Below are 27,547 nucleotides of genomic sequence, written 5' to 3' on the forward strand. Positions count from 1 at the left end.
CAATCCAAGGGGATAGAGTGCCCTCAATCCAAGGGGATAGAGTGAGGCTGGAGCAAGAAGGTTAAGGAATAGGGTAGAGGTGTTCAAAATTAGATGGGGTTTCGATAAGGTTAATAAGGACAAGAGCAGCAGGCACATGGGAACACCACCACCTGCACGTTCCCCTCCAAGTCACACACCATCCCGACTTGGAAATACATCACCGTTCCTTCATCGTTGTTGGGTCAAAATCCTGGAACTCCCTTCCTAATAGCACTGTGGGAGAACCTTCACCACACGGACTGCAGCGGTTCAAGGCGGCGGCTCACCACCACCTTCTCAAGGGTAATTAGGGATGGGCAATAAATGCTGGCCTTGCCAGCGATGCCCACATCCCATGATCGAATAAAAAAAAGGGAGAAACTATTTCCAATACTAGAGGATATAAATTTAAAATAGGTAACAAAAAATTGAAGGGAAAGGTTGGAAGAAATGCAGTGGAATGTCCTGCCATCAACAGTGGTGGAAACAGAATCCATAATAGCTTTTAAAAGGAAAGTGGATAAACATCTGGGAAATAATTTAAAAGGGAGTGGGGAAAGTGCAGTAGAATTGGACAAAGCGGGTTAGCTCTTTCAGAGAGTCAGTAAAGGCATTATGGGCTGAACGACCTAATTCTGTGCTGCGAAATGTAATGATTCTATATAGCATTTGCTAATTGCTGAAACTATAACACTGAAAATCATGCTGTGTTCCTTAAGTACAATGTGTACATTTCTTTACTGCTGAAAATAATTATAAAACACCATTATTTCTTGAAATATTCAGCAACTAGCAACCCAGGAAACCAGCCTTAATGTCACTAAAAAGTTCAAATAACAGGCTACAAGTTGAAAAATTAAGAATAAGAGTGAAGTTTCAAAGGAAAAATAGAAACGGATATTGAAGAATCAAAGTTAAGGTTGCTGAACTGGAAAAAGGCAGAGTTTAGTGAGATAAGAAGTGATTGGCCCCAAATGAATTGGGCAGAAAAGTCAGCAATCAGGTCGATGGATCAACAGTGGGAAATCGTCAAATATGAGATGTGTAGAATACAAAATAGATATACTCCTATAAGGCAAAAGGGGATGGATACATCAAGGGAAAGAGTTCAATAAATAAATATAGAGCTTAAAACTAAACTGAAATTTTAAAAAGGGAGATGTGCCAGAATAAGGGCTAACAATACTGAAAAATGTCATGAGGAATATAAAATGTATTGTGGGGAGGTAAAAAGGCAAATGAGAAAGTCTGACAGGGAATGCAAAAAAAGATTAGCAGATAATTTACCCAGGGAATGGTATGGGCTTTTATAAGCACAATAAAAGTAAAAGAATAATTAAAAAGTGAAGGACTACTTAGGGATGAAGGAAGAATCTAGTTGGGGAGAATGAAGGCATGGCAGAGATGTATTAAATAAATATTTTGCATCTGTTTATACATCATGATTAAAGTGAGAATGTAGGTGTACTAGAAAAGGATGTGGAGGTAACAGTAGAAACGGAATGGATTGTGGAAAAATTAGAGCTCAAAGTTCTAATTTACTGGACTCTGATGACACGCACCATCAGCTACTGAAGGAAGTCAAACAGGGGATAGCAGAGGCTCTGACCACAATTTTTCAATCCTCCTTAATTATGCAAATTGTGCCATGGGACTAGAGAGTAGCCAATGTAACAGCGTTGTTCAAGAAGGGAAAGAAGGATAAACTGTTAACTTACATTAGACTAACTGGCCCAAAGTTATGGGGAAACTCTTAGAAACCGTAATTCAAAATCAAGTTAGCAATAAGTATCAGCGAGATAATCAAAGACAGCCAGCATGGAATTGTTAAAGGCAAATCATGTTTGACAAATTTAATGGTTTTTTTGAAGATGGGACTGATTGTATAAATAAAGGGAACGCAGCATATAGATTTTCAGAATGATTCAATTATGTGTCTCAGAAGAGGCTTGTTACAAAAATCAGGCATGTGGTATAAAAGGAAATGGAGCAGCATGGATCAAAAGTTGGAAACAAATGGTTACAATTAATGGGTATTGCTCGAATTGGAGAAGGGCTGGAAGTAGAATAACTAAGGGGTCAATGCTGGGTCTATTTCTGTTCTCGGTAAATTTAAATAATTTGGGCATAGAGAGCACAATATCAAATTTGCTGATCACACAGAAGCAGGGGTTTGGCAAAGCGCAAGGAGGACAAAGCCATCTCTGACCACTTCCTTGTCTCCCTTACCACCCACACCTCTCTGCCCTCCTCCAGTCCCACTACTTTCACCATCTTCTCCCACTTCTCCCCTCGCCCCAATTCACTTACAACCAGCATCTCGAATTCCCAAATCCCTCGCTTTTGGCTCTCACCTCGCAATGACACTGCTGCAGCTGTCATTTTGCTTAAACACTCCCTTAACTTCATCTTCAACACCATTCTTCCCCACAAAGCAAGACTGGCCAACTCCAGTCCTGCACCCACTCCTTTCTTTCTGAAGTTTCGCCCCCATCTGCCCTTGCATTCTCCAAATTCACCTATGAGATCCGCATCCTGCTCCCTCCAGCCTCTTCTCACTCAACTCCTGTTGCTCCAACTCCCCTTCCCTGCCCCATGCTACCTAATATTGTCAACGGTTCCCTCTTCAGGCACTGTTCCTCTCTCCTTCAAAACCACCGTTATCACCTCCTCCTCAAAAAACCCACCCTTGGCCATTTCGCACTGCCAAATACTGCCCATCTCCAACTCCCCATTCCTCTCTAAGGTCTTTGAACATGTCATCGCCTCCCAGATCCATGTTCAACTCTTCTGTAACTCCTGTTCAAATCCCTCCAGTCCGGCTGCCACCCTTCACACAGCACTGAAAGACCCCTTATGAATGATATCCTCTGTGAAATGTGACCATGACACAAAGACAGCTTACTTCCACCGTCTCCGTTCCTGCCACAGTCCATCTGCTGCTGAAACCCTCATCCACGCTTTTGTTATCTCCAGACTCGACTATTCCAATGCTATCCTAGCTGACCACCCATCTTCCACTCTCCATAAACTTGAGCTCATCCAAAAATTTGCTGCACATATCCTAACTTGCACCAAGTCCCGTTCACCCATCACCCCTATGCTCGCTGACTTACACTGGCTCCAGCACCAATGCCTCGAATTTAAAATTCTCATCTTCCTGTTCAAGTTCTTCTATGGCCTCATTCCTTCCTAGCTTTGTAACCTCCTCCAGCCCTACAGCCCTCCAAGAATAAAAGAGATGCAGCCAGAACAGAGAAATCAAAAAAAAAATCAGTAAGTCACGTCAGAGGAGCGCCGAGGGTAAGTCAATGTAAGTATTTAGTTTATTGGTAAGTGTTTTTAGTGGTTATTGTGTTTAGTGGTTAGTATCTTTAGCGGTGGTTAGTGTTTTTGTGGTTAGTCTATTAGTGTTAGTTAAAAAGCCTAAAGCTAAACACGCAGTTAAAAAGAGCAGGAATCCAGAGCAGTTAAACAAACCCAGGAAAAAATCTCAAAAGGTGATGTCATAGTCAGCACAGAGGGTGGAGCGGTGGAACCTGAGGAAATTAAACTAAGCCTTTAATTTACAATACACACTTTATCTTTAACTATAAACAATAGTTAAATAAATAAATAAATAAATAATTACTAATTAATTTAAAATCTAGCTAAAATCCATCTACTAAATATAATCTAGACCTTAAGTGTTCCTATTAGTTCTAGATTAGTTAGTATTAAATTAATACCAACAAATAAATATAAACTAGAAATGGCCATGCAGGCTGTGTGTCAGGACTGTGATATGTGGGAGTCTGTGGACAGCGAGACTGTCGCGGATTGCCACATCTGCAGTGAATGTCTCTGCCTTGAATTACTCCAGCGCAGCGTCCTCTTGAGCTGGAGTGCGAGTTAGAGACACTCTGACACATAGCTAGGCAGGATAAGGGGAACCAAAGGGAGGTAGAGAATGAGGTCCGCAGACACTGGCCCTATCCAACAGGTACAATGTACTTTCTACCTGTGAGAATCAGGGTGTAGACTGCGGGGAGGACAGCCAGAATGCTAACCATGGCACCGTGGAGCAGGAGGCAGTCCTAGGTGGGGCGGAGCAGAATAGAAAGGTTGTTGTCATAGGGGATTCTATATTAGGGGGATAGATAGCGTCCTCTGCAGTCGTGACCGAGAGTCCAGGAGTATGTGTTGCCTACCTGCTGCAAGGGTAAAGGATATCTCGGAGCAACTGGAGCAGAACTTGGAAAGGGAGGGGTGGGGGGGGAGGGGATCCAGTTGTCGTGGTCCATGTTGGGACCAATGACATAGGGAAGAAAAGGGAGGAGGTCCTGCTAAGAATATCAGAAGTCAGGAACTAAATTTAAAAGCAGGCCCTCGTGGATGGTAATCTTGGGATTATTACCCAAACCATGTGCGAACTGGCATTGGGACAGACAGATCGGGAAGGTGAATGTGTGTCTGAAAGACTGGTGTGGGAAGGAGGGGTTCCACTTCATGGGGCACTGGCACCAGTACTGGGAAGGAGCTGTACCACTGGGACGGGCTCCACCTGAACCGGACTAGCGGAAAGGATAAATTGGGCTGTCAATAGAACTTTGAACTAGGAAGACTGGAAGGATCTGGGGAAGATGACATAAGTCTGAAGAAAAAAGAAATGATAGTAAAGGTCAGACCAAGTTAAGGAATATGGGTAACAAATGGTCAAGGAAAAAATACAGTTATAGAATATAAGTACAAAATGACTGTTAAAAACAAAGGGAGGGGAACAATTACTAAAAACAAATTGAATTGCCAGTACAGCAATGTGCACAGCATCCGAAACAAAACGGGAGAACTGGAGGCAATAATTCATAGTGAGGAGCCAGATGTGGTAGGGATAACTGAAACGTGGCTACATAAGGAACAGGGCTGGCAGTTAATTATTGCAGGATATAATGTATTTAGAAAGGATAGGAAAGGAAGAAGGGGGGGATGGGGTAGCTGTACTAATTAGATGTAAAGAATCTTACAACACCAGGTTATAGTCCAACAATTTTATTTGAAAATCACAAGCTTTCGGAGATTATCTCCTTCATCGGGTGAGTGTGGAAATCCTTGAACGTTTCGCATTTATATTCAGAGAACAATACCTGGTGATTACAGATAATCTTTCCAACTGCCCGTTGGCAAGGCAATCAAAGTGTTCAGACAGAGAGGTGTTACCTACAGGACCACCGAATACACAAACGGCCAGAACACAAAACAGAGAGAGAGAGGGAGAAACATCCGAAAGGAAGAGAAAGACAGAAAATGACCAGTTGTATTAAAAAGATAACTTTTATTCGCTGGTGGGGTTACGTGTAGCGTGACATGAACCCAAGATCCCGGTTGAGGCCGTCCTCATGGGTGCGGAACTTGGCTATCAATTTCTGCTCGACGATTTTGCGTTGTCGTGTGTCTCGAAGGCCGCCTTGGAGAACGCTTACCCGAAGATCGGTGGCTGAATAAAAGTTATCTGTTTTTAATACAACGGGTCATTTTCTGTCTTTCTCTTCCTTTCGGATGTTTCTCCCTCTCTCTCTCTGTTTTGTGTTCTGGCCGTTTGTATATTCGGTGGTCCTGTAGGTAACACCTCTCTGTCTGAACACTTTGATTGCCTTGACAACGGGCAGTTGGAAAGATTATCTGTAATCACCAGGTATTGTTCTCTGAATATAAATGCGAAACGTTCAAGGATTTCCACATTCACCTGACGAAGGAGAAAGCCTCCGAAAGCTTGTGATTTTCAAATAAAATTGTTGGACTATAACCTGGTGTTGTAAGATTCTTTACATTTAATTAGTACAGCTACCCCATCCCCCTCTTCTTCCTTTCCTCTTTGGCTCGGAGTCAATTTTTGTCTGATTACGTTCCTGTGAAGTGCTTTGTGACGTTCTCCTACATTAAAAAGGCACTAGATAAATGCAAGTTGTTGGCGATATTGGATCAGCCGGCTCTTAAATACCCCGCCTGATTTTCCTTTCCATTGAGGTCAATGGCAAGGAAAATTATGCGGCTGAGGTGATATCGCCTATTTTATGCCCCTGCCGAAGTTGAAAGTTCCATCCATCAACTTAAAACTGTCACTAAGAGGGTGGAGAGAGGTTAGGAGAAACTTCTTTTGCAGAATGCTGTTAGAGGATAGAATACTTTATCACAGGTAGTGGTTGAGGCAAAGACCACTGCATAGATACAGGGCTATGGGAAGAGAGCAGTACATAAATAAAGCCAATTACATAGGTATTAGGGGCGAGTTGACTAAGGTAGACTGGGAAATTAGAATAAAAGGTATGATGGTAGATAAGCAATTTCTGCTAACAGTAAAAGTTAAGATGGCCTCCCAAGTGTGTCAGAACTATCATAAGGAGTGTGGAGGATGGTGTCAACAAGCAGATCAATACGGAGCATTTAAAGAAATGTTTCATAATTCTCAATGAATATACATTTCATTGAGAGGTTAAAAACTCCACGGGAAAAGTGATCCATCCGTGGCTAACTGAAGAAGTTAAGGATAGTATTAGGTTAAAAGAGGCATATAATGTTGCCAGGAAGATTAGTAACCCTGAGGATTGGGAGAATTTTAGAAACCAGCAAAAGATGTCCAAAAAATTGATAAAGAGGGAGAAAATAGAATGAGAGTAAACTAGCAAGAAACATAAAAACAGATTGTAAGAGCTTCGACAAATATGTAAAAAGGAAAAGTAAACATGGGTCCCTTAGAGGCTGAGACAGGAGAAATTATAATGGGGAATAAGGAAATGGCAGAGACGTTAAACAAATATTTGGTATCTGTCTTCACAGTAGAAGACACAAAAAAATACCAGAAATAGTGGGGAACCAAGGGTCTAATGAGAGTGAGGAACTTAAAGTGATTAATATTAGTAAAGAAAAAGTACTGGAGAAATTAATGGGACTAAAAGCTGACAAATCCTGTGGATCTGATGGCCGACATCCTAGGTTTCTAAAAGAGGTGGCTGCAGAGATAGTGGATGCATTGATTGTGATCTTCCAAAATTCCCTAGATTCTGGAATGGTCCCAGTGGATTGGAAGGTAGCAAATGTGACACCGCTATTCAAGAAAGGAGGGAGAGAGAAAACAGGGAACTATAGGCCAGTTAGCTGGACATCAGTCATCAGGAAAATGCTGGAATCCATTATTAAGGAAGTGGTAACAGGGCACTTAGATAATCATAATATGATTAGGCAGAGTCAACATGGTTTTATGAAAGGGAAATAGTGTTTGACAAATCTATTAGAGTTTTTTGAGGATGTAACTAACAGGGTAGATAAAGAGGAACCAGTGGATGTAGTATATTTGGATTTTCAAAAGGCATTTGATAACGTGCCTCATGAAAGGTTGTTACACAAGATAAGGGCTCATAGGGTTGGGGGTAATATATTAGCATGGATAGAGACGTGGTTAAAGGACAGAAAATAGAGAGTAGGAATAAACAGGTCATTTTCAGGTTGGCAGGCTGTAACTAGTGGGGTGCCGCAAGGATCAGTGCTGGGGCCTCAGCTATTTGCAATCTATATTAATGACATAGATGAAAGGACTGAGTGTAATGTATCCAAGTTTGCTGATGATTCAAAGCTAGGCGAGAAAGTAAGCTGTGAGGAGGACACAAAGAGTCTGCAAGAGGATACAGACAGGTTAAGTGAGTGGGCAAGAACGTGGCAGATGGAGTATAATGTGGGGAAATGTGAGGTTATTCACTTTGGTAGGAAGAACAGAAAGATGGAATATTTTTTAAATGGTGAGAAACTATTAATTGTTGGTGTTTGAGGGATTTGGGTGTCCTTGTACACGAAACACAGAAAGTTAACATGCAGGTACAGCGAGCAATTAGGAAGGCAAATGGCATGTTGGCCTATATTGCAAGGCGGTTGTAGTACAAGAGTAAGGAAGTCTTACTACAATTGTACAGGGTTTTGTTGAGACCATACCTGGAGTACTGTGCACAGTTTTGGTCTCCTTACCCAGGGAAGTATATACTTGCCTTAGAGGCAGTGCAACAAAGGTTCACTAGATTGATTCCTGGGATGAGAGGGTTGTCCTATGCGGAAATATTGAATAGAATGGGCCTATACTCTCTGGAGTTTAGAAGAATGAGAGGTGATCTCATTAAAACATAAGATTCTGAGAGGGCTTGACAGGGTAGATGCTGAGTGGCTGTTTTCTCTGGCTACAGAGTCTAGAACTAGGGGCCATAGTCTCAGGATATGGGGGCAGCCATTTAAGACTGAGATGAGGAGAAATTTCTTCACTCAGAGGGTTGTGAATCTTTGGGATTCTCTACCCCAGAGGGCTGTGGATGCTCAGTCATTGAGTACATTCAAGGCTGAGATAGATTGATTTTTGGACTCTAAGGGAATCAAGGGATATGGGGATTGGGCAGGAAAGTGGAGTCGAGGTCGAAGATCAGCCATGATATTATTGAATGGCAGAGGAGGCTCGAGGGGCCATATGGCCTACTCCTGCTCCTATTTCTTATGTTCAGTGGGATTAATTTGGGTTTCTTCTAGCAAAGAGCTGGCACAGACACGATGGGCCAAATGGCCTTCTACTTTGCTGTAAACGCCAATGGTTTAAAAAGTTAGGAATTAGAGAGAAGTTTTTTTTAATATGAAAGGCTGTTGTTGCGCAATAATTCACCAGGGAAGCGGGCAGTGTAAATGTGATCAAGTGGTAATTAGATGAGTTTCTGAAGAAAGAAGGGATTGAGGGATCTATTGGGAAGGCAGGTAGGTGGGGGTGTGATAAATCAAAAAGGGATGGTCTTGTTGGGCCTACTGACTTCCTCCTGTTCCTAAAAACTCTTTGCTCTAATTATGATTGAGTGCACAAAAACTTTGAAGAACTGAAGACACCAGCTGGATTTTAAGTGAAAGATCACACATAACAGCAGTAACCTCCCCCATGTTCCACCTGTACAGCATTATCTTTCTGAAAGTCACAATGAGCCTGCCACAAGGGCTGCAGTAAAGGACAGTAGTAGAGATTACAGGTTGTAGTTGTTGTCAAATTGGGCAGGCCACAGTAAACAAACTGTGACAGAATGGCATTCTAATAAGAAAATAATCTTTTTTTAATTATAAAAACCTTTTATTTGTGCATAGGATCTCAGGACAATTATTTTTCCAGTTTCACAGTCTGAGATAGCAGAGATCTGTGCTACATTTTGTTTGCTTTGTATTGTCTGTACCTTATCTGATGGAAGCCCAATCTTGTTTGCTCCACTTTGTAGCGCTGTTGCAATCTAAAGCAGAAATGTACATTTGTTGAGGTTAAAACTGCGCTGGCCAAAGTAAACTATTCTCACAGTTACATTCTGTATTGTTCGCATCCTCCCCCTCCCAAGTACTGTGTTATCAATGAATCCTTTCTCTAATGGATCTAATAGATAATAATATGAATACATTTCAGTTTCTTTCTTTTTACCACCCAGATGTCATCAGTAAGTCTTCTTCCTACCTTCGCTGCAAGTTCTTCTTGTTTGTATCCTAAAAGCTCCAAGTATTTATTGCGATGATCTTTCTGAAAGTTCACCTGTGTAAAAGGAGATAGAAAAATCAGTATAAAGGCATTGTTTGAAATGCCAGCTGAGCCAACACTGAAGTATCTGTGCTGGATTACACTTTCCATTCAACCAGAACATTTAAAATAATAGTAGAGATCAAAAGAAAGACCTCAAATGCTGGATTCAAAACAGAAAATGCTGGAAATGCACAGGTCAGTCTGCAAATCAAAGAGAGAGATGGAGGCCGAATTTTCCACATCCCAATGCACCAGCTTTTGAAGCATAAGGTTGAGGAAAATGTGGCGAAGACCTGTAATGTCAGTCCCCACCCCATTTGGAGATGATCATTTCCATTTGTTTTAAGTGTATTTATTGTTTGTCTACATCAGCATTATTGCCATCAATGGATTTCCAAATGGAAATCTGCTTAAGTGAGGTGCTGGGAAGAAGAGGGCCATCTGGATGTCGGGAAGGTTGGGATGCACAAGAGATGTTCAGTGCCTCTCCACTGGTACCCGGACACCCACTTCAAAAGACAGAGGTGACCAGTGCACATGGAGGCTCCAACTCTGAAGGTAAGGTTGTGACACGAGGCACAATGTCACAGGTACTTGTGCATACTGGAGTAACCAGATGGTTCTTAAAAAGCACAACGATCACAGCATATCATTGTTTTACTAGTATAAGCTTGACTAAACACTCAAAGTTTCATTATAGTGTTTGGCAACAAATGCTGAAGTAAATAAAATATTAGCATGTATAAGTGGATCCAGACCACACAAATCTAAGCTCCCCGATTGCTCAGCTGATCAATCAAATGAAAGGCAAAGCCTGGAAGATTATAGGTTTGTTTCCTGGTTTGTGCTGAGTTAGGCAATCTCATCCAGGATGGCCGTTGCAGTGTCACAAATGCCCTCAGCATCGCTGTGTTAAGGAACGGGAAATTGGTCAGGGGTCCTGCCCATTATCCTGCCCTAAACGGTGACTGCTGGTGGAAGTACATGTGTTTGGACATTGGGTAAGGACAGGTCAGGATCTGGAGTGATGCTGTTGCAGCTGAATAGCCTGCAGACAATCATTCTCTCGGCTCACACATGAAGAGTGAAGAGGTACGGGAGGATAACCACCGACAGCAGAACCTCAGCCCAGCAAAAAGTCAATGCGTTATGAAGACGACGAAGAGAGGAGAAAATAATGGAAAAAGAGGAAAGTGACAATGGCACTCGATAATGCTCTAGTGAAACCACACATGAAGTACTCTATACGGCTGTGGTCACCATACTTAAAACAAGGTTTAGAGCCAAAGAAAAGGGCAGGAGGGCATTTTAGATCATTGAGCTGTGAAGAGAGGTTAAGAAAACAAATGTTAAAACTACTCTCGGATGGATTTCTGGAAGGCAAGAGTAAATTATCTCTGATAGCTATTAATGGATAATAGGCCTCTTTGAAGATTGCCTGATTGCCTGTAATGGGTCGGAAAAGATTTTAGCAGGATGACTCTTGAAATGGCTGAACATTTTTTTGTTGTCTCTCCCAGGAGGTGGCGGGATGGGATAGTTTGCCCACGTGGATGAAATCAGTCGAAGGATAGGGGCAAGGACATGTGGGGCAGATAGTATTTTCTCAGATATTTAAACAAGTGCATACTGTCATTGAAGACAGACAATAGGGGAAAACATGATCTAAGTTTTAAAGTAGTAGTGTGAATTGATTTATGTAGACATAAATGTTATTTTGTGCAAAACCAGGATACAAGAGCTTATAATTATAGGCTCAAGAATCCATAAGCTTGATTTAAAGAATCATAGAATGTTTACAGCACAGAAGGGGGCCATTTGGCCCGTCGAGCCCATGCTGGCTCTCTGCAAGAGCGTTCCAGCTGGTCCCACTCCCATGCCCTTTCCCTGTAGCCCTGCAAATTTTTTCCCTTCAAGTACTTATCCAATTCCCTTTTGAAAGCCACGATTGAATCTGCCTCCACCATCCTTTCAGGCAGTACATTCCAGATCATAACGACTCACTGAGTAAAAAAGTTTTTCCTCATGTCGCCTTTGGTTCTTTTGCTAATCACCTTAAATCTGTGTCCTCTGGTTCTTGACCCTTCCATCAATGGGGACAGTTTCTCTCTATCTACTCTGTCTAGATCCTCATTATTTTCAACATTTCTATCAAATCGCCCCTTAACCTTCTCTGCTCTAAGGAAAACAACCCCAGCTTCTCCAGTATATCCATGTAACTGTAGTCCCTCATCCCTAGTAAATCTTTTCTGCACCCTCTCTAAGGCTTTCACATCCTTCCTAAAGTGCTTTGCCCAGAATTGGACACAATACTCCAGTTGTGGCCGAACCAGTGTTTTATAAAGGTTCATCATAACCTCCTTGTTTTTGTACTCTATGCCTCTATTTATAAAGCCCAGGATCCCATATGCTTTTTTAACTGCTTTCTCAACCTGTCCTGCCACCTTCAATGACCTGTGCACATATACCCCCAGGTCTCTCTGTTCCTGCACTCCTTTTAGGATTGTACCCTTTAGTTTATATTGCCTCTCCCCATTCTTCCTACCAAAATGTATCACTTCGCATTTCTCTGCATTAATTTCATCTGCCACATGTCCACCAATTCCACCAGCCTATCTCTATGTCCTTTTGAAGTCTATTACTATCCTCTTCACTGTTCACTACACTTCCAAGTTTTGTGTCATCTGCAAATTTTGAAATTGTACCCTGTACAACCAAGTCCAAGTCATTAATATATATTAAGAAAAGCAGTGGTCCCAGTATTGACCCATGGGGAACACCACTGTATACCTCCCACAGTCTGAAAAACAACCATTCACCACTACTCTCTGTTTCCTGTCACTTAGCCAATTTTGTATCCATGCTGCCACTTCATGGATCAAATCTCCCCTTTTATTTCACGGGCTTCAACTTTGCTGACAAGCCTATTATGTGGCACTTTATCAAACGCCTTTTGGGAGTCCTTTTGGAGTAACCTCTTCAATTACTTACAAGGGCGGATTTTCCTGGCCCTTGCCCACTGCAAACGCTTAGTTCCCTGGGAATGAAGATTAGGAAAATGGGGTGGAGACCCTCTTTAACCTTGCTCTGTGATTTCTAGGGGGAGGGAGCAGAGCCTGGCCTGAACCAGATGGAGCAATTATAATGAGGCATAGTATGGGTTCTTGGCTTCCCACCTTTTTACCCTGGTGCGCCACTTGCTTTTCTGGCACCCAAAGAAAACAGCGCTATGGCCTACTCCCCGACTGAAGGCCTGCTCTTTTAATTTTCAGGCACCCCCAGGATCTTGAGATCATCATTGGCAGCTAGAAATTCCCAATCACCATGGCAACTGCCTCTGACTTTCTTGCCCCCACCACTAGTGCAAAAGCCTGCCCTTAGGCCATTTCAGGTGCACTGTTTGTCCCCAATGTCCGGTCAATCACAATCAGCCCTATGGAATATATGTACTGCTGCCTACTGTAGTTGACACTCGTTGACTCAAAGGATTCAAAAAGTATTGCACCAATTTGTGGTTCTACAAACTGAGAGAGACATCGATTTTGGATTTCAGAAAAGAGATGAATACTTAAGCTGCAAATCTGTGCAATAGCAGATAAACAGCCTTTCGAATGGGTTTCACAACTGAAATCAAACATCAGAAGTCAAAAGTCTAACAATTCTTTCTTTATCTGTGTTTTTCCTCACCTTTAAGAACCCCCAAACATTCCTCTCAAAGTCTGTCTGGGCAGCATTAACTTTCGACTGACAGTACTCCACAAAGCCTCCTGAATGTATAGTAGACTGCAGCTCATTGGAACGGTTCAGGAGCTCCGTTTCTGTGACAACTTGACTGACAAACACCTGGAAAGGAACATCCTGCTGCTGCTGCTGAGGTTGGGGCTTCAAGTTCTGAAAAGTGACCAGCTTTCCTCCAAACTTTACGATGAAAATTGGTGAAAAACAAAAACACACAAAACAAATATGTAACAAAGAGAGAGAGAGGCCAGTGGTTAAGTTCAATTTACAGCAATGGCAAGTATATAGGTATGTGTCATATTAATCCATTTAAACTAAATGCTAAAATAACAGTAAATTAAAAAGAAATCACTGCACCAGTACACAAGTGTTCAAACACACTATGTGACAGCTTGGTAGGAAGTGGTGGTCAACCACAGACATGCCATCAAAGGAGAGGCGAAGGTCAGGCACTTCCTCATAATAAAAAGGAGGAAAAAATAAATGAAATGAAAACGAATTGGCTGAAACTATGACATAAAACTGCACAGCTGAGATAAATTGCAATAACGTTACATCATTGCTGCTCCCCTAAAGGCTCGGGAGCTGAATTCACTGTCTGACGTGGCACTGAGTTGCACATGGCAGTATTAAGCTGATATCAATAGGGTGAGTGATGAGAGCACCACAAATGGCCTCTGTTCCTGGACTGGGTCGGTAAATTTAGCCGTTCTTGCTCTCAATAGCTATCCAGTTACCCCTGCAATAAAGTGAACATGTGGACGTCAGGTAAGACAGGAGCAGCCTTGCTGTGAAGGCTCCCACAGTCAAATACCCTGACAACACTCACTGTCTTAGTCACACACATGAAGAATGGCCATTTGGGTGAAGCACAGATGCAGCTCAGTAAATGTGGATTCACACTCTAGTATGAGTCATCACCTTCTGAGGAGGGGAGAAAGGGGATAAAGCTAAACAAATAACTGTGTCATTTTCTAATTCATATATTTTCACTGTAGATTATAAAAATGTCAAAAACTTACAGCAAATGTAGCTCCCACAGGGCGGCGAATCCACTTGGGTGGTTTTTTAAGAGGCAGCACAGCACTTGGCTGCGCTATGGACTGAGGGAGCTGCAGGGGAGGGAGGGTCTGACCAGTACCGAATGGATCCAGGTTCCCAAAGGAGGAGGAAATCTATCATAAAAAGAAAAATTCATAGTATTTGTAGATAATTGGTCACAGAGCAAAGAAAAATGTGAATGCACAATTATAGGCAAAGAGACATCACTTAAAAATTCAGACATACACTCACACTAAGATCACAGCTGAAATTCAAATTCACTAAAAGGTTTCAATAATCTTAAAATGCCCACAGTGGCTCATCTACCTTCGGATACAAAGAAAGTCGGGCGGTTGGGGGGGGGGGGGGGGAAGGAAAGTCGGGGGGGGGAAGGAAAGTCGGGCGGAGGGGAAAGAAAAGAGAAAAATCAATCTGTGTTTCAGTAACTCTCATCGAAATGAAAATACAAAAACCTGACTATAAATAGAATCTTTGCTTACCTTCGCAACTTACACTGGCAAGCTAGCAAAAAGAATAAACTTCGTTCCTGGGGACAATCTCTCTCCTCATCCTCATGTCACCCGAATAACAATTTCTGATGAATCCCTGAAAAGCACCCCAACTCGCCAACAGCTCATTGTCCCATCCACCCCAATCACATCCCCCAGCAGCTCGTCTCTTCTGCCCTCCTCCTCCCTTACCACATTTCCCTGAGAGCTCTCATCTTCAATCTCTACATGATCTTATAAAGTTTCCTTTTATTTTCTTGTCACCTGATGGGCACTGCCAGTGGAGGATCTGTTGATCTCTTCAACACAAAATAGTGAACATATGCGACATTTATACATTGTTGTCAAGATTTTGGTGCTGTAATTTTTGTCATGTACATTTTAGCTCTCCTTCTGAACTCTGAACCTTTTTGCACAATTGCTGAAATTATGTAAAAGCATCTCGTATTAGATCCAGTGAAGGAACCAACAGCAGCAAGAACAGTGCCAAAACTCACACTAAAAGAGATAAATCTGCCATCTGCATAAAAGTTTTACTTACATTGTCAACCTGTCTCTGTCTTTGTGCATCAAGATTCCCACCCATGAGGGAGTAGATGCTGACGTGGCCATCGAATGCAGCGGCAGAGAGGACAGCAGGATTCCTGGGGCACCACTGAATATCAAAGCACCATTGTGTAGCTGTAGGTAGCTCATACACCACCTGGTCACAGCCAAGAACAAGAAAACAATTCCGAGAGCAATGGTTAGGATGGATAATAATACATTATTTGAATTAAGTCATACAGTACATTTTTGATACCGAATTCACCATTCAAATTTGCAATGTGAAAACAAGAACTTGTATTTGTATAGCACCTTTAACGTAGCAAAAAGGTCCAAAGGCACTTCACAGGAGCGTTATCAAACAAAATTTGACACCAAGCCACATAAGGAGATAGCAAGACAGGTGACCAAAAGCTTGGACATAGAGGTAGGTTTTAAGGAGCGTATTAAAGGAGGAGAGCAAGGTGGAGAGGTTTAGGGAGGGAATTTCGGAGCTTAGGACCTAGGCAGCTGTTGGTGGAGTGATTAAGATTGGGGATACGCAAGAACTGGAGGAGCACAGCGATCTCGGGTAGGTTTTAAGGAGCGATTTAAAGGAGAGAGGTGGAGAGGTTTAGGGAAGGAATTCCAGGGCTTAGAGCCTAGGTAGCTGAAGGCACGGCCGCCAGTGGTGGAGTGATGAAAATTGGGGATGTTCAAGAGGCCAGAATTGGAGGAGCGCAGAGATCTCGGAGGGTTGTAGGAGGTTGCTGCAGGAGGTTACAGAGGTTGGATGGGGTGAGGCCATGGAGGAATTTGAAAAAAAGGATGAAAATTTTAAAATTGAGGACCGGACCGAGAGCCAATGAAGGTCAGTGAGCACAGGGGTGAATGAGACTTGGTGCAAGTTAGGACATGGGCAGCAGAATTTTGGATGAGCTCAAGTTTATGGTGGGTGGAAGGTGGGAGACCGGCCAGGAGAGCATTGGAGTGGTCAGGTCCACAGGTAACAAAGGCATGGATGAGGATTTCAGCAGCAGATGAGTTGAGGCAGGAACAGGGACAGGCGATCTCGGGGAGAGGATATGGGGTTGGAAGCTCAGCTCAGGGTCAAATAGGACACTGCGGTTGTGAATGGTCTGGTTCAGCCTCAGAAAACAGAAGGTGATTCTGAGGGCAAGTGCCATCAGTGATAGGTACATACCTGTAGGATTGGTTGGTAATAGAGACAATGGTGAAAGGATACTCCACGGGACACAATGTTTTCTGCGAGCTAGGGCAAGGGCAGGAAATGTCTGGGGCATACTGACCGGGGCTGAATATTGGAGATATGAGGATATTGGAGACTGATTGATTACATTTAGGGAATATTAACACAGAACTTGCTCTCAGGAGATTGGATGGGCATGATAGAGACCATGTTACAGTAGGTTCTACAGTAGACTCTAGAACCAAGCTCAACGGACCAAATGGTCTTACTTTCTTATTTTCTTCAAAGGCTCTCATTAGGACCTCCAATAAAAATTGTTATAGTTTTGTGATTATATTCACCTACAGGACTCCTCTGTGGAAACCCAATACACAGAGAGGACATGGCTGAGTTTTCTCCATTTTGTTTCCAAATCTCTATCAAATATTAGCTTAATAACAAAAATGGCAAAAACTAGCTAATCACTTACAAGAGCAATGGATACCACCATAAAAGTCACGTCCAATGGGTGATATTCAATGTTTGAAGAAACTTTAATTGTGTCATAAATTGAAATACTCACTAGGCACCCATGAAATTCCATTTTTACCTCATTTGTGTGGAAGACTTTTGTAACATTTTCGACCTTTACAAAGTAACATGAAGCTCTAAACCTAACCCAGTGCAAAGTTCAGGGTGTTTTTTTTCAGTTCAGCTTACTTCTGCAGTGTTGGGGTTCCAGCAGAGGATGCGGTTATCCTTCCCACAACTCAGAAGTAGCTCTGGGTCGGCCAGACTCCAGGCAATGGCCAGAATTCCTCTGCAAAACATATTCAATTCACAACATCAGCAAGAATGAAAAGCTGTTACTTAAATTTAAAAGAAAGCATCAGGATTTTGTTTTCAAAAAAAAACTTTCCCCCCGCCCTCCAATTTTCTCCCCATCTCACCTGAAGATTTTACTAGTCCAGCAACCCCATTGCACCTTGCCCAAATGACCATGCTTCACATGTGAGTCGACACAGTGGAGCCTGAATTTTCCAATCAATGTTATATTAACTCCGGCGGTAAGCAATTTATTTTAAATGGGTTACCGCTGACATTAACATATCAATTGGAAAGTCCAGGCTCAAGTGTCAGGATGCTATTTAATCATGGTTGCGTCACAGTCAAATCCAATCAGATGCTCATACAATACTGACAGTGAAGACAAAAACCAGAATCTTCAACAGCATTGTAATCAGTGTCCTTTTGTACGGTGTAGTGTGCTGAAATGATCTGTAGGAAGTTGAGGAGAAATTCCAAAGATTCAAAAGCAAATGCTGTTATGTGGGTAAACACAACAGCCATTTTGTGCATAGCAAGATCCCACAAACAGGGACGAGATGAATGATCAACTAATTAGTTTTTGATGGAGGACATCAGGAGAACTCCGTTTTTCTTTGAATTTCTATGGGATCTTTTACATATAGCTAAACAGGCAGAGAGAGACTCAGTTTAATATCTCATCCAAAAGGCTGCACCTCCAACAACAGACACTCTCTCGGTACTGCACTGAAATGTCAGCCGAGCTTATGTGCTCAAGTGTGGGGCACATAATCTAGGCTGACGCAATCTTCTGACTCAGAGGCGAGGGTGCTACCAACTGAACCAAAATGTCACTTTGAAGATCTGACAACAATGAGTGAATGAGGAGGAAATAAGATGCAGACAACCCTCCATGATAGAGAAATATCTTTGTAGATGGCCATTCTATGGTGATGCACTGAGAATGAATGCTAGACTTTTTATCGACTTAAATAAGTCAGTATGGTAAACCCAGGGAAGGCAGCATGTTGGCGCACTGAGAAATGTGTGGTGCACAACAATTTTGAGAAATATAAATAATCATAATAGCTTTTCATGGCCTTTTTTCTGAATTGATAAGGGTAGAAATGAATGACATCATTTCATTGCTGCCATGTTAACCATCAGAGTTCCAGGAAAGATTCAGTGAGCCTTGGATATTCAGAAAAGGAAATAATATCTCACTAAATCAAGAGAAAAAAGATTGCTGATGGCAGTATGACCTGCCCTTCTCTGGTATTAGCTCTACCTTGTGTGATTTTCCAGCACTCGCAGGGGAGACGTTGCAAACCTTAGGTCCCACATCTGAATCACAGGCATTCGGTCATCCTCTGAGGCAACTGCCATCTGTGTAGCGACTTCAGGATGCCAGGCTAGTCCTGAACAGTGCATCTGCCAGCAGGAACAAAGCAGTCATATGTAATAGTGATTAGGTACCAGTGGATTGGCTCACAGATAATTATTTAAAACAAAACTTTTTCTGATAGTGAGGAGGGGGAGGGGGAAGAAGAGAAGGGGAGAGAGCGAGAGAGACATCCTGTTAATGTTAGTTCAATTTCAAAATAAAACAGCCAATTCTTGAAGCCAAATGATTATCTCACCAGTGCTTTGTTGACAATTAGAAAAGGTTAATGCTAATTCCGTACACCACAAAATATTCTAATTTCTAAAACCGGGAGAGTGGGAGATAGGAGGGGAGAGTGGGAGATAGGAGGGGAGAGTGGGAGATAGGAGGGGAGAGTGGGAGATAGGAGGGGAGAGTGGGAGATAGGAGGGGAGAGTGGGAGATAGGAGGGGAGAGTGGGAGATAGGAGGGGAGAGTGGGAGATAGAAATATAGAGAGAGGGAGACAGGCTTTTTCTTTCCACATTCTAATTTGATTTCTTATTTAAAAGTTGAATTTTGAAAGCATATGAAGCTTCTTTGAGGAAGAGAGATAAAAAAATAGGATTGGGGAGAATGGAAACTGGTTAAGGATGAGGGGTTTCTGGCCTCTTGCCACCCACTCTTGGGAGGGTTGGTTGGTCAGTTACAGCAGAACAAGGGGGCAGCAAAAAGGGATTGAGCAGGTAGTTAAAGGAGAAGACATAGGGTTAATAATGGGAGTGAGGCGGTGGAAGGAAGGGGAAAGGGTAGCAGGAAGGTGAAAGAAAAAGGGGATGTGATGGGAGCGAGAGGGTGGAGGAAGTATTAGTAATTGGGGGAGCTGCTAAGGGCCACATCTCCCCGACAACCCCCACCCATATAAATCAAGCGTTGGTGGCTCCTTTCCCTGTCACACCACCCACCTGAAAGGAAAGATGAAAAAGAGAGAGAGAGAGAAAGAAAATCAGAAGAGAAAAAAAGAGACAGACGGAAGCAGAAGAGGAGACAAGAGTGACCACGTTCTCCTATTTACCATGCACAATGTCACCAGAGATCGACTAATAGCTACTATTTATACTAATTAGTATATATGTATTAGGGTTGATTTTCTAAATTCACACTGCTGATGGGGAGCATTGTCCACCAATCATGCATATCAGGAAATTGCAGGCACGTTACCCATGATTTTCCATCCATTAATAATAAAGGCAGTGGGCTGAATTTTCTGGATTTGCATAGCCGAGAGTGAGACTCCTCACCAGTAGCGCAAACTTGGAAAATTACTCCCATCTTATATGTACTGAAAAAAAAATCACACATTGCTCAGGTCCTGAGTAAGACCCTGAGGCAGGTGGCATGATGCAAGAATAAATTGTGAAATCCTATCTGAAGATGCAGCACTGCTCGAGAGGTACAGTAGTATTACAGGGGTTTTGTGCCACCGTTTCTTTTACCGAAATGTTACACTGGATTAAATGTTGGTGCAATTGCAATTTATTTTGTTTACACAGCATCTCTCGGAGCCTACCAACTCAATGCACCTGTTGGTTTAACTGTGAATATTGATATAGTAATGTTACATGCTGCAGGAACACTTTGTTTTGTTGGCAATGGCCATAAAAAGAGAAGGGTAGCCACAGAAGTGCACTGAGGACCATCCTACCTTGTTTCCATGGGCATTGTAAGAGATTGGGTTTGATCACTATTCTTCTTGGGTAGCATCATTTCAACCCTATCAAGTGTATTAAAACTCTTTACAACTAAACAATGCTGCAGGCTGCCCCAGATTTCACCCATTCCCCAAAAAGCTTACTTACTCGGTTGGTGTGGTCACTGACTTTCAAGATTGGTTCATTCTTCCGCAGGTCCCAAACAACAGCACGACCACTTGGGTTAGCTGAAGCCAGAATATGCTGCACTTGCCTGTTCCAGGCAACACAACTGACATCCTCAGGAGGCTGGGAAATCAAAAAATACATGATTCACACGGTCACTCTTAACACCAGCACCTCTATTTAATAAAGAATTATGGCATTGAGATTTCCCATTAATCTGGAACAGAATTTCAGTCAACAACGCTGTATGCAGAGTGTTCCACATGCACAACGAAGGTGAGTTGAAAGTTGCAGATAGTATTCATCAGAGACTTGTTCGATTCTTCCATAATGCTGTGCACCTGGCAGCTCAGTCAGAAGTTGTGTTCTTGAAAATGGTTTTGTGGTGATCTTCTAAACTCTTGTTACAATGACCACAAATGCTATGCTCCATGGTTTTGTGACTACAGTGACAGAAAAACTATGGTCAATAGAACAACCTGGTTTTCAGACACATCATTGTAACAGAGTGATACAAATATGTCATCTGTTCACTCTATTGGAGTTAAGGCTAACGTTAGAGTGTTGTCCTTTCTGAACACTTCAATCAAAACGGAAAGGGGCGAATTAGTACTTTGATTGTATAAAGACTACTAAAGAAAATTACCAGGGATATTCCCCCTCCACCGAGCAACATTCTCACCTTTCTTTGTTAAAGCCATCTAGAGACCCGCTGCGTCAGATATCCCATATAGAAAAGACCCATGCAGATGACAAATCCAACAGGCAGTTTCCCATCATGTAACAAAATAGCATTTATATAGCACGTTTAACGTAAAAAAAATCTCAGAACACTGCTGATGCCGAGCCTTTGTTGGAGAGTTAGGGGAGATGACCGAAAGCTTGGATGGAGAGATCGACTTTGAGAAGGTTTTTAAAGTTGTGCAGCACTTTGACAGACAGAACTGAGAGTTTTCTCCCCTCAGAGAGTAGGCACTCCTACCTTAAAGAGAATTCAGCTTCAACGGGGAATCATAGAAATTTACAGCACAGAAGGCAGCCATGTCATGAACAGGTGCAGAAAATGATCAAGAAGGCAAATGGAATGCTGGCCTTTATATCTAGAGGACTAGAGTACAAGGGGGCAGAAGTTATGCTGCAGCTATACAAAACCCTGGTTAAACCGCACCTGGAGTACTTTGAGCAGTTCTGGGCACCGCACCTTCGGAAGGACATATTGGCCTTGGAGGCAGTGCAGCGAAGATTTACTAGAATGATACCCGGACTTCAAGGGTTAAGTTACGAGGAGAGATTACACAAATTGGGGTTGTATTCTCTGGAGTTTCGAAGGTTATGGGGTGATCTGATCAAAGTTTATAAGATATTAAGGGGAACAGAAAGGGTGGATAGAGAGAAACTATTTCCGCTGGTTGGGGATTTTAGGAGTAGGGGGAACAGTCTAAAAATTAGAGCCAGACCTTTCAGGAGCGAGATTAGAAAACATTTCTACACACAAAGGGTTGTAGAAGTTTGGAACTCTCTTCCGCAAAAGGCAATTGATACTAGCTCAATTGCTAAATTTAAATCTGAGACAGATAGCTTTTTGGCAACCAAAGGTATTAAGGGATATGGGCCAAAGGCAGGTATATGGAGTTAGATCACAGATCAGCCATGATCTTATCAAATGGCGGAGCAGGCACGAGGGGCTGAATGGCCTACTCCTGTTCCTATGTTCATTCAGCCCATCGTGTCTGTGCCGGCTGAAAAACAGCTATCCAGCCGAATCCCACTTTCCAACTCATGGCCCGTAGCCTTGTAGGTTATGGCACTTCAACTGCATATCCAAATTCTTTTTAAATGCGATGAAGGTTTCTGCCTCTACTACCCTTTCAGGCAGTGAGTTCCAGACCTCCACCACCCTCTGAGTCAAAAAATTTCTCCTCAACTCCCCTCTAATCCTTCTGCCAATTACTTTAAATTTATGACCCCTGGTTATTGATCTGTCTGTTAAGGAAATAGGTCCTTCCTATCCACTCTATCTAGGCCCCTCATAATTTTATACACCTCAATTAAATCTCCCCTCAGCCTCCTCTGTTCCAAAGAAAACAACCCCAAACTATCCAATCTTTCCTCATACCTAAAATTCTCCAGTCCTGGTAACATCCTGTAAATCTCCTCTGCACCCTCTCTAGTGCAAGCACATCTTTCCTGTATGTGGTGACCAGAACTGTACGCAGTACTCAAGCTGCGGCCTAACTAATGTTTTATACAGTTCTAGCATAACCTCCCTGCTCTTATATTCCATGCCTCGTCTAATAAGGGAAAATATCCCGTACATCTTCTTAACCGCCTTATCTACCTGTCCTGCTACCTTCAGGGATGTGTGGACGTGCACTCCAAGGTCCCTCTGTTCCTCTACACTTCTCTGTATCCTCCCATTTATTGTGTATTCCACTTTCTTTGTTTGCCCTCCCCAAGTGCATTACCTCACACTTCTCCGGACTGAACTCCATTTGCCACTTTTCTGCCCACCTGACCAGTCCATTGATACCTTCCTGCAGTCTACAGCTTTCTTCCTCACTTTCAATCACACAGCCAATTTTTGTAACATCTGCAAACTTCTTAATCATGCCCCCTACATTTATGTTTAATTCATTAATATATACCACAAAAAGCAAGGGACCTAGTACTGAGCCCTGCGGAACCCCACTAGAAACAGCCTTCCAGTCGCAAAAACACCCGTCGACTATTACACTTTACTTCCTGCCACTCAGCCAATTTTGGATCCAAGTTGCCACTTTCCCTCGGATCCCATGGGCTTTTAGTTTTCTGACCAGTCTGCCGTGTGGGACCTTGTAAAAAGCCTTGCTAAAATCCACTACATCAAATGCACTACCCTCATCAACCCCCACCCGTTACCTGCTCAAAAAAATTGAATAAAGTCAGACAGACACAACCTTCCCTTAACAAATCCATGCTGACTGTCCTTGATTAATCTGTGCCTTTCTAAATGATGATTAATACTAACCCTTTTTTTTTATTATTCGTTCATGGGATGTGAAAGGCCAGCATTTATTGCCCATCCCTAATTACCCTTGAGAAGGTGGTGGTGAGCCGCCGCCTTGAACCGCTGCAGTCCGTGTGATGAAGGTTCTCCCACAGTGCTGTTAGGTAGTGAGTTCCAGGAGGAAGAGGCTCTGTAAACATCTCCATCCTCAATAATGGCAGAGTCCAGCAAGTGAGTGCAAAAGACAAGGCTGAAGCGTTTGTAACCATCTTCAGCCAGAAGTGCCGAGTGGATGATCCATCTCAGCCTCCTCCCGATATCCCCACCATCACAGAAGCCAGTCTTCAGCCAATTCGATGCACTCCACGTGATATCAAGAAACGGCTGAGTGCACTGGATACAGCAAAGGCTATGGGCCCCAACAACATCCCAGCTGTAGTGCTGAAGCCTTGTGCTTCAGAACTAGCTGCGCCTCTAGCCAAACTGTTCCAGTACAGCTACAACACTGGCATCTACCCGACAATGTGGAAAATACCCCAGGTATGTCCTGTCCACAAAAAGCAGGACAAATCCAATCCAGCCAATTACCGCCCCATCAGTCTACTCTCAATCATCAGCAAAGTGATGGAAGGTGTCGTCGACAGTGCTATCAAGCGGCACTTACTCACCAATAACCTGCTCACTGATGCTCAGTTCGGGTTCCACCAGGACCTCTCGGCTCCAGACCTCATTACAGCGTTGGTCCAAACATGGACAAAAGAGCTGAATTCCAGAGGTGAGGTGAGAGTGACTGCCCCTGACATCAAGGCAGCATTTGACCGAGTGTGGCACCAAGGAGCCCCAGTAAAATTGAAGTCAATGGGAATCAGGGGGAAAACTCTCCAGTGGCTGGAGTCATACCTGGCACAAAGGAAGATGGTAGTGGTTGTTGGAGGCCAATCATCTCAGCCCCAGGACATTGCTGCAGGAGTTCCTCAGGGCAGTGTCCTAGGCCCAACCATCTTCAGCTGCTTCATCAATGACCTTCCCTCCATTATAAGGTCAGAAATGGGGATGTTTGCTGATGATTGCACAGTGTTCAGTTGCATTCACAACCCCTCAGATAATGAAAAAGTCCGTGCCCGCATGCAGCAAGACCTGGACAACATCCAGGCTTGGGCTGATAAGTGGCAAGTAACATTCATGCCAGACTAGTGCCAGGCAATGACCATCTCCAACAAGAGAGAGTCTAACCACCTCCCCTTGACATTCAACGGCATTAACATCGCCGAATCCCCCACCCTCAACATCCTGGGGGTCACCATTGACCAGAAACTTAACTGGACCAGCCACATAAATACTGTGGCTACAAGAGCAGGTCAGAGGCTGGATATTCTGCGGCGAGTGACTCACCTCCTGACTCCCCAAAGCCTTTCCAGCATCAGGGGGAAAACTCTCCAGTGAATGTTTAGGGTGGTGGATGGGGTGCCAATCAAGCGGGCTGTTTTGTCCTGGATGGTGTTGAGCTTCTTGAGTATTATTGGAGCTGCACTCATTCAGGCAAGTGGAGAGTATTCCATCACATGCCTGACTTGTGCCTTGTAGATGGTCGAAAGGCTTTGGGGAATCAGGAGGTGAGTCATTCGCCACAGAATACCCAGCCTCTGACCTGCTGTTGTAGCCACAGTATGTGTGTGGCTGGTCCAGTTAAGTTTCTGGTCAATGGTGACCCCCAGGATGTTGATGGTGGGGAATTAGGCGGCGGTAATGCCGTTGAATGTCAAGGGGAGGTGGTTAGACTCTCTCTCGTTGGAGATGGTCATTGCCTGGCACTAGTCTGGCGCGAATGTTACTTGCCACTTATCAGCCCAAGCCTGGAGGTTGTCCAGGTCTTGCTGCATGCGGGCACGGACTTTTTAATTATCTGAGGGGTTGCGAATGGAACTGAACACTGTGCAATCATCAGCAAACATCCCCATTTCTGACCTTACGATGGAGGGAAGGTCATTGATGCAGCAGCTGAAGGAGGTTGGGCCAAGGACACTGCCCTGAGGAACTCCTGCAGCAATGTCCTGGGGCTGAGATGATTGGCCTCCAACAACCACTACCACCTTCCTTTCTGCTAGGTATGGCTCCAGCCACTGGAGAGTTTTCCCTGATTCCCATTGACTTCAATTTTACTCGGGCTCCTTGGTGCCACACTCGGTCAAATGCTGCCTTGACTGCAAGGGCAGTCACTCTCACCTCACCTCTGGAATTCAACTCTTTTGTCCATGTTTCGACCAAGGATGTAATGAGGCCTGGAGCCGTGTGGTCCTGGTGGAACCCAAACTGAGCATCGGTGAGCAGGTTATTGGTGAGTAAGTGCCGCTTGATAGCTCTGTTGATGACACCTTCCATCACTGTGCTGATGATTGAGCGTAGACTGATGCGGTGGTAATTGGGCGGATTGGCTTTGTCCTGCTTTTTGTGGACAGGACAAACCTGGGGTATTTTCCACATTGTTGGGTAGATGCCAGTGTTGTAGCTGTACTGTAGTTTGGCTGGAGACACGGCTGGTTCTGGAGCACAAGTTTTCAGCATTACAGCCGGGATGTCATTGAGGCCCATAGCCTTTCTTGTATCCAATGCACTCAGCCATTTCTTGATATCATGTGGAGTGAATCGAATTGGCTAAAGACTGGCTTCTGTGTTGATGGGGATATCAGGAGGAGGCCGAGATGGAACATCCACTCGGCACTTCGGGCTGAAGATGGTTGCAAACACTTTAGCCTTGTCTGTTGCACTCACATGCTGGACTCTGCCATCATCTCGGATGGAGATGTTTACAGAGCCTTCTCCTCCTGTTAGTTGTTTAATCGTCCACCACCATTCATGACTGGATGTGGCAGGAATGCAGAGCTTTGATCTGATCGGTTGGTTGTGGAATCGCTTAGTTCTGTCTATAGCATGTTGCTTCTGCTGTTTAGCATGGTCAGAGCCTCTGCTACGTCCACCCTTGCTTCTTTTGACAGCCTGGGATACATTTCATCCGGGCCTGGCGATTTATCTACTTTCAAAGATGCTAAACCCCTTAATATTTCCTCTCTCACTATGTTTATCCCATCCAATATTTCACACTCCTCCTCCTTAACTATGTCTGCATGTCCCCCTCTTTTGTGAAGAGACACGCAATGGAGGGGAGTAGCTCCATTCCACAAGCCCCGAATACGAACAGGTTGTGTCAGTTTTGTTACACACCTATTTAAATTATCTGTAGTTCCATCCCATTTGAAATGGACCAGAAAAAAAAATAGTAAATTTTCTGCAGTTCACCTAAACTTCTTGATAATTGCATCTTCAAATATGATGGAAATATTTTATTTCCTTCTCTAAAGTTTAATAAATGTTCCATCTTGTGCAGGAATTTGTTTTTAAAATATTCAGAACATATATTCTTGGTTTTAGCTAAACCTTACAAGCCACAGTCCAAAGGCCTGTATAGCAAGCTACAATCAACTGAAAGTGTGTACATATCCAATGTCGATTACTTGCTGTGTAACAAATGATTGTTGTTTCTCACAAATTAAAATGAGAATTATTTGGCACAACACACCTGTAGAATTGTACAGATAACATTGAAAGTAACTGGATTTATTTTTAAGATTAGGCTTTGAAAGTTCAACTGAATTTCCAAGACTCAATTACTGTGAGCCACAAGAAGAAATCATGAAATAACACAGGAACAGGAGTAGGCCATTCAGCCCCTTGATACCCTTGCCTAACAAAAATCTGTCGATCTTAGTTTTGAAACCTCCAATTGTCCTAGCCTCCACAGCATTTTGTGTGTGTGTGGCGGGGGTGTGGGGGGGGGGGGCGGCGGAGGGGAAAGAGTTCCAGATTTCTACTGCACTGTGTGTGGAAAAAGTGCTCCCTGATTTCGCTCCCGAATAGCCTAGCTCTAACTTTAAGATTATGTCCCCT

The 27,547-nt window shown here is 43.3% G+C and overlaps 1 protein-coding gene across 10 annotated transcripts in view; it reads right to left on the reverse strand.

The window, feature by feature from the left end:
* The window catches only part of sec31a (SEC31 homolog A, COPII coat complex component), a 108,577-nt gene that overhangs the window by 58,314 nt on the left and 22,716 nt on the right, over positions 1-27,547 (reverse strand). For all 10 annotated transcript variants that reach the window (XM_067989863.1, XM_067989882.1, XM_067989917.1 and 7 more), the window contains exons 6-13: positions 20,602-20,742; positions 18,669-18,811; positions 17,294-17,393; positions 15,401-15,562; positions 14,332-14,484; positions 13,259-13,489; positions 9,509-9,583; positions 9,240-9,293 (exon numbers count right to left, since the gene is read on the reverse strand). In XM_067989863.1, coding sequence (XP_067845964.1) covers positions 9,240-9,293; positions 9,509-9,583; positions 13,259-13,489; positions 14,332-14,484; positions 15,401-15,562; positions 17,294-17,393; positions 18,669-18,811; positions 20,602-20,742 — 1,059 coding nt within the window. The remainder of the gene's footprint in view (positions 1-9,239; positions 9,294-9,508; positions 9,584-13,258; positions 13,490-14,331; positions 14,485-15,400; positions 15,563-17,293; positions 17,394-18,668; positions 18,812-20,601; positions 20,743-27,547) is intronic.

Source organism: Heptranchias perlo, chromosome 1 (assembly GCF_035084215.1).
Source record: "Heptranchias perlo isolate sHepPer1 chromosome 1, sHepPer1.hap1, whole genome shotgun sequence".
Classification (NCBI taxonomy): domain Eukaryota; kingdom Metazoa; phylum Chordata; class Chondrichthyes; order Hexanchiformes; family Hexanchidae; genus Heptranchias; species Heptranchias perlo.